Genomic DNA, 7,160 nt, shown 5'->3' with positions numbered 1-7,160 from the left:
GAGGACTGTGGTGAAGCTAGCACAGGGAGCAGTGAGTGCAACAACAGAGGTACAGAGTCTCTGCTGACAATAGCAGTCAATAAGATAAGAATTCATGGTAGATGTACAGGTATGAGATGTAAGGTTTGAGCTCCGACAACTGAGATGCTTGAAGCCGAGAACCTCTGTGAACATTTGTCAAATGTTGGTCAACATCTGGTTGCTGAACAGCCTCTTAGTACTAGTGGGACTCAAGTTAGAATTTGGCACCCGGCTACTCTTGGTTAAAGTGTCAGGAAAGTCAAAAAAACACAGCCAGCATGGTACTGCAATTCAAAGTTAGGCTTTCGGAGTTTGAAACACCATGCCTGCCCTTCACCATCTTGCTCGTCACTCAGTATGGCTTAGAGCTAACACTCATGGGGTGCTGTTACGACTGGGATAGTTCTTCTGTCAAAGGTCAAAGATAGACCAGTCTTATTGACAGCAGATTCTAACTCCTAGTACAAGGAGGTTTCTGGTTCAAATGTCGGAAATTTCTAGAGACCATTTTAGGGTCTCATAATACATTATAAGGCACAATTTTCACACATCACCTTTTAAGATGGAGATAACCTTTTAAGGAGTCTTAAAAGTGAACCATTCCATTATGATGCCTTGTAAGATTCACAGACCATGATCATGTAAGCACTGTATTTGTAAGGGTCAACATAATATTGCAAGACAACAGTAGATTTGTAAGGACTCAGTGTGTTTTATAATTTTATTCTAATGTCAACATTGTTATTTTAAGTTTATCTAACATCTTAAAGAGAACAGAAAATACCAAAATCCTGACTGTACTATTAGTGCTTCCCCTTCCCCTTTCCAGCCTTTGTAGGAGCAACTGCTTTGGCACTGCCATGACAAGTGACCCGTATGGCCTTTTCAGGATTAGGCACAGAAGGTGGCTCAGCAGCTGGTGGCTGAGGTTGACGAGAAGAAGTGCTGTGAGTTGCTGATGCAGGTGGCTCATTGTTATACAGTGACAGCTGACTAACACCTAGTTACAGCTGCGCAGTCAAGGACATATTGTGACCTTGGTTGATAGACATGGAAGTATGGTAGCTGAAGGTGATGTCGACCATTGCCGAACTGGTGGCAGGTAAGGAAGTGAGAGTCAGAGCCTGAGTAGGAGCATCAAGTTCGTCAAGGAGATTGTCTTCCCATGTTCGAGATGGAGAGATAGTGGTAGAGTCATTGGAGGCTGGTACATGAGATGTTAGAAGAACTGAGAGTTCAAAGTCAATGCACTTGATATTATTGTGTAAATAAGTAAAGTACTGTACCTCAGAGTTCAAAGTCAATGCACGAAGCATGTAAGACTTGTGAACTCTGCACTATGGGCGAGTCTATGTAAACAAATATAAACAATTCCTAGTATGGTATGTGTCCTCAAAGTGTCTTAGAGGTCTGTCCTCAAAGTGTCCTCGAAGTCCTCGAAGTTATCTACTAATATAGTAATGTCCTTGAAGTGTCCTTCAAGTCTTTGAAGTCTTAGAAGTCTTCGACCTATCTAGTGTGAAGTCACCACACAAATAACACTCCCCCCTGACTGAACACATCTCTAATCTCTAACAACTCCCCCCTCATCTGTGTAGTCCCATCATCCTGCAAAATAGTTCCACCTTGGGTCGACTCAAAGACTTTGTCAAGATGTCAGCTGGCTGATCAGCTGTGGGCACAAAGATAGGCGCAATTATCTCTTTGTGAACAACGTCTCTGAGCCAATACCAACTAAGATCCAGTTGCTTCATCCTCCCGTGGTGTTCTGGGTGTTTGGCAACAGATATGGCGCTCTGGTTGTCTATTCTAAGTATGGATGGTGCAGTGGTGGAGAATCCCATCTCCTGCAGCAAGTTTTGCATCCATCGGATCTCCTTGCCTGCTGAGACTGCAGAGATGTACTCTGCTTCAGTAGTAGATAGCGCAACAATGCTTTGTAGCTTAGAAGACCACGAGACGACTCCAGAGCCAATCTTCACCAAGTATCCACCAGTGGAGCGCCCTGTGTCCTTGCATCCACCATGATCAGCATCGGAATAGGTTGAGAACAGTTTGGTGCTTGATGGATCAGGCGCATAAGTGATCTTGTAGTCGGCAGTACCTCTGAGATAGCGAAGCAGGTGCTTGACAGCTTGCCAGTGAGCTAATCCTGGATTCGAGTTGAATCTGGCAAGATAACCAACAGCGTGGGCAATGTCTGGTCGAGTTGTTGTTGCCAGGTACATCAGGGCGCCTACTGCAGCCAGGTATGGGACGGTCTTCATGAGCTGGACCTCTTCAGGCGTCTGGGGACTCTGGGAGCGACTGAGTCGAAGGTTGGGCTGCATGGGAGTGGATATGGGCTTGCAATCAGCCATGCCAAAACGCTCGAGGATGTCTAGACAGTACTGCTGTTGAGATATGGTGATGGAGTGTTTAGACCAGTCTCTGTCTATCTTATTGCCCAGAAGCTGAGTGGTGGGACCGAGATCGCGAAGCTTGAAGTGCTGGGAGAGCTCCTTGATGGTGCGGTCGATGGCAGCAGCAGATTTCGAGGCAAAGGTCATGTCATCTACGAAGACTGGCAGAATGATCCTTACATTGTCCTTTAGATAGATGTAGATGGACGCGTCTGAGTAGGACTGAGTGTAGCCCAAAGACTCGAGCACAGAGCGCATTTTCTGGTTCCATCTGTTGCCTCCTTGCTTGGTGCCATATATGCTCTTCTTCAACAAGCAAACCATCTCTTTGGCATCTCCTTCAACAAATCCCTCAGGCTGCTCCATGTAGACGTCGCAGTCCATCTCCCCATTGAGGTAGGCATGAGATATGTCTATAGAGCGCAGATGAAGGTCGTGAATGGTGGCCAAAACTGATACCAATCACCTCAGAGGTTGGAAGGAGACCTTGATTGCACTGGACGGCTGTGTGATGGCATCCCCTGATCTCAAGCTGGAACTTCTTGAGGACCAGGAAATGTGGATGTGCGAGTGGCGCTCCATCATGGTAAGTGTGCTTACTTTTTCATCTGGGATGCGCCTCTTAATTCTTTCCTCTTTTAGGAGAACATGGCTGCTTGCTCCTAGCACACGGATGATTTAGGAATTGATTTGGATATGGAAGACAAGGACATGGAGATGTTGAAGCAGGGGCGGAAGGCTCATAGGGACATTGAGGGGCTTGTGATAAGCGTGGAAGGTGAAGGCAATAGAGGCTGCTCCAGGGGCGCCTCCCAAGCACGCTGCACATGCCGGAGGTTAGACATCTGAGGCCGAGGCGCATGCCACTGACGCGTCTGTAGGAGATGCGGGTGTGCCAGTGTGCCTATCTATTGTTCAGTTGTGTGCTAACATCTCTGATACTTGCAACTTTGCTTTAGCATCGTGGCGGGTGCATTTCTGTACCCAAGGCAGAGAAGTGTGCAGCTTGCGAAAGCTGGAACATCAAATATGGCGGTGCGCCTGGTGAGCGGTGTCCTCCTTGCACTACCGCTAAGTGCACTTGTATGTTTGCTGGTGAGTTAACACTTGCCGTCAGTGGCGCGCATCTCTGACGTGTTTGGGTTAGGGAAGCACAAGAATTCTGATGCGCCCAAGGCACGTCCATGCAAACCTTTGCTGAAGTGTTCTGCGGCTGGCGAATCTGCAAAGGAGACAGCGTCTTCCGTAGCGGTTGAGGAGGCACTAGAGTCTGAGGAATCTGACATGGATGTGGAGATTGTTGGGGAGCACAATGTGAGTGACCTGGAGATTCGCACCCCGGCCGCTATGCCTGAATGTGCTAAACCTGCGCGCGCTGCGGGACCTCTGGCATCTGGATCTGTGCCTAAGGAAAAGGGTAAGGAGATTGATGTGTTTGCGCAGCTGGAGGAGTCTCACGCAAATAATGCGTGTTTGGAGGTGGAGAATGCGCATCTGCACGGTTCTTTGTTGGAGGTGCACCCAGCAGGTGGACCTTATCCTGGTCTCCAACAAGCTTTTCACCATGTCCCAGGAGTGGTCTGAGGTCGAGCAACACATCAATGCCTCTCTTAACTAGATGTACCTTGTTTTCTCTCTAAGCACCAATGCGCCTTTGCAATATATGTTGTCCACATCGCGTCTGATGTCCATGTCCTCTTCTGATCCACTGGGCTGTGAACGAATTTTATAGGTATGTAAGTATGTAAAGTGCGTGAATGGGAATTAAGGTGTTGTGAGGGACTTTACTATGCTTTTTGCAGGGTGTGCGCCCATCTTATCTTATCTTCTATTCCTATCCTGAGCCGGTGCGTGCACATGGAAAATGAGGCGCGTGTTCTAAGTAAAAAAAGGGGCGCGGTGCACATGTTAGAATGCAAAGGTCTAAGATGGGGTTATGCGCGCGCTATACAATTAAGGTAGTTAGTAATATGTACTTGCAGTTTATTAGTGTTTTGGGTGTTCTTGTATTATAGAGTCTGTTTGTAGATATGTGCAGGCAATGCACATTATATGAGACAAATGCGGCAAGAGAGAGGGGAAACTGGGTGTCACCAGCCGAAACCTGGGGTAAAACGGAGAGTATATACTATGGTGAGATATTTTTGTGTTTTTCTTTTATTTGATGTTTTTGTTGTGTTTTTGCGGATAGGATGGGGGTACTTGGATGGGGTCGGCCTACGTGTGGGGTGCAGATGATGGATGCGTGCTAGTCATGCTGTGTGCTTTCCGGTTCATCATCTTCGGGCTTCACGGTTTCGCTTGCTTCTAGTTGGTCTAAACTGTTGTCATCTATGCCGGTCATTTGAGTCACCAATACCCGTCCTTCACTGTGCGGGTAGTAAGGTATGATGCGAAATGTGGTGAATCAAAGCTTTGAGATCACACCATCCAACTCGGCCAGCATATATGAGCCTCCCTTCGTGTGGCGCACTATGATTATTGGTCCCAGATAACACAGCTTTGTTTTCTTGCTCAATTCGTACTCAACCCTTGAATTGCGGATGAGAACTAAAGCACCGGGTTCAAAGTCATGCAATTTGATAGACGCGCGGAAGCATTTCTCGAAATCTCGTATGGACTTGTAACACATGGCAACAACTTTGTCTCTGATTGCATTGATATCTTCTATGTGCTTCTGTAATTGGCGGGCGTGCCATGCCATGAGATCAGTAGTGGTAAACGCACCTCGGCTTGGTAAGGGCACGAGGAATGTTGCTTCAGCGAGATCAAAGGGAAATATCGGCTCTATGCCATGCATCATAAAGTAGGGCAATAAACCTGTCGCTTTATGAATGGTGACGTGCTCGGCCCAAAATACAGAATGGACTACCTGATACCAATGTGAGTCGTCTCTGTCGCAGCTTTTAATGATGGCTTCCCGGACATTGCGGTGTCACCTTTCGATTATGCTGTTTGCCTGGGAGTTATAAGGCGAGATGCAGATCGGGTGGATCCCATATTGGCGCGCGAGCTCGTCTGCCGCATTTCTGTACAGGAGCATTGTCCGTCACTATTTCAGTGATGGGACCCCATCTGCATAAAAGCTCTTCAAAAATGAATGCAGTTAGCATATTAGTGTTCTCCTTGCGCAACATGCACCATTCTGGGTAAGATGTTAGCACGCATTGTGCTTGCACGAGGTATTCAAATCCACCCACTCTGGGCATCTTCATCATGTTGATATGCGCTTTGCGAAATAATCCACCTGGCATGGGCATGGTTGGGGGGATGTGTAGCTTGCGCATCTGTTGCACTTGGCATTCATGGCACGTGCATGGGTACCATTTGATGTCTTCCATGATATGCGGCCACCAGAAGTGTAACCATAAGTGCATGCTAACAGTGAAGATGCCCTTATGTCCTAAGTCATTATGCACTTTCTTGAGAACACGATAGTGCTTATTGGGCAACAAAACCAGTTGATGTCTGCCGTGCCATTCTCTGTGCCATAGGTTGCCTTCGAGGACGAAGAAGTGTGCCGCGTTGTTGACAAATGCAGCGAATTTGTCGTCCGGAATGTCAGTGGGTTTCTCACGCAAACTAAGGAACTGTTCTATCATGGTCATTTGCGCGTCTTGTGCTATCACCGCATCTGAGCACAGAATTTTGGGTTCTGGCTCCAGATCCTTCACTGCATCAAAATACACGCGCATAACTGGCGTGCGCGCCATTTGTGAAATGAAGCAGGTGGTATGCGCATGATGGCATATTTCAGCCGTGCTGTCCATGACACGATATGTGCGGTCATTCAAAAGCGTGATCGTGAATGAGTATGCGCGATCGATCCAATCCTCGTGATCATCATCCTCTACAGGATCCTCATCTGCCAGTGGTCTCCTTGAGAGCCCATCAATGCCTGTGTGCTTTTGCGCAGAAACATGCACAAGTTTAAATGAAAATAAAAGAATGCCCGCAATCCATCAATTGATGGTCGTGTTCGGTTGCAAATCCAGATTATTGATCATACCTTTAATATATTTCGCATCAACTTCCACCGTTAGGTTTTTGATGCCAAATATGAACACGCGCACGGCACGCAGCATGCGGAAAAGTCCATATAGCTCTAGCTTCGCTTGGGAGTAGCGGCTTTCCACGTCATTTAGCGTGATGGATCCAAAGCGGTTTGGGTAGCACTTGCTGTCTTCGCCTATCTGTAGCAAGATATGTTAGAAGAACTGAGAGTTCAAAGTCAATGCACATGATATTATTGTGTAAATAAGTAAAATACTGTACCTGAGAGTTCAAAGTCAATGCACGAAGCATGTAAGACTTGTGAACTCTGCACTATGGGCGAGTCTATGTAAACAAATATAAACAATTCCTAGTATGGTATGTGTCCTCGAAGTGTCCTCGAAGTCCTCGAAGTCCTCGAAGTTATCTACTAATATAGTAATGTCCTTGAAGTGTCCTTCAAGTCTTCGAAGTCTTAGAAGTCTTCGACCTATCTGGTGTGAAGTCACCACACAACTAACACTCCCCCCTGACTGAACACATCTCTAATCTCTAACAACTCCCCCCTCATCTGTGTAGTCCCATCATTATGCAAAATAGTTCCACCTTGGGTCGACTCAAAGACTTTGTCAAGATGTCGGCTGGCTGATCAGCTGTGGGCACAAAGATAGGCGCAATTATCTCTTTGTGAACAACGTCTCTGAGCCAATACCAACTAAGATCCAGTTGCTTCATCCTCCTGTG

At 46.9% G+C, this 7,160-nt stretch overlaps 1 protein-coding gene across 1 annotated transcript; it reads left to right on the top strand.

The window, feature by feature from the left end:
* Positions 1 to 2,934: 2,934 nt before the first annotated feature.
* EDB93DRAFT_1255423 (uncharacterized protein) lies at positions 2,935 to 4,007 on the top strand (the record flags this gene model as incomplete). Its single annotated transcript, XM_041453780.1, has 5 exons — positions 2,935 to 3,009; positions 3,090 to 3,201; positions 3,305 to 3,321; positions 3,383 to 3,518; positions 3,571 to 4,007. 5 exons carry the CDS (start codon positions 2,935 to 2,937, stop codon positions 4,005 to 4,007), a joined length of 777 nt encoding a protein of 258 aa, XP_041302572.1.
* Between the last annotated feature and the right edge of the window lie 3,153 nt (positions 4,008 to 7,160).

Source organism: Suillus bovinus (genome assembly GCF_016758785.1).
Source record: "Suillus bovinus strain UH-Sbo-P2 chromosome Unknown EDB93scaffold_92, whole genome shotgun sequence".
Taxonomy (NCBI): domain Eukaryota; kingdom Fungi; phylum Basidiomycota; class Agaricomycetes; order Boletales; family Suillaceae; genus Suillus; species Suillus bovinus.
The sequence above is the reverse complement of the archived record's forward strand: the minus strand, read 5'-3'. Positions and strand labels throughout refer to the sequence as shown.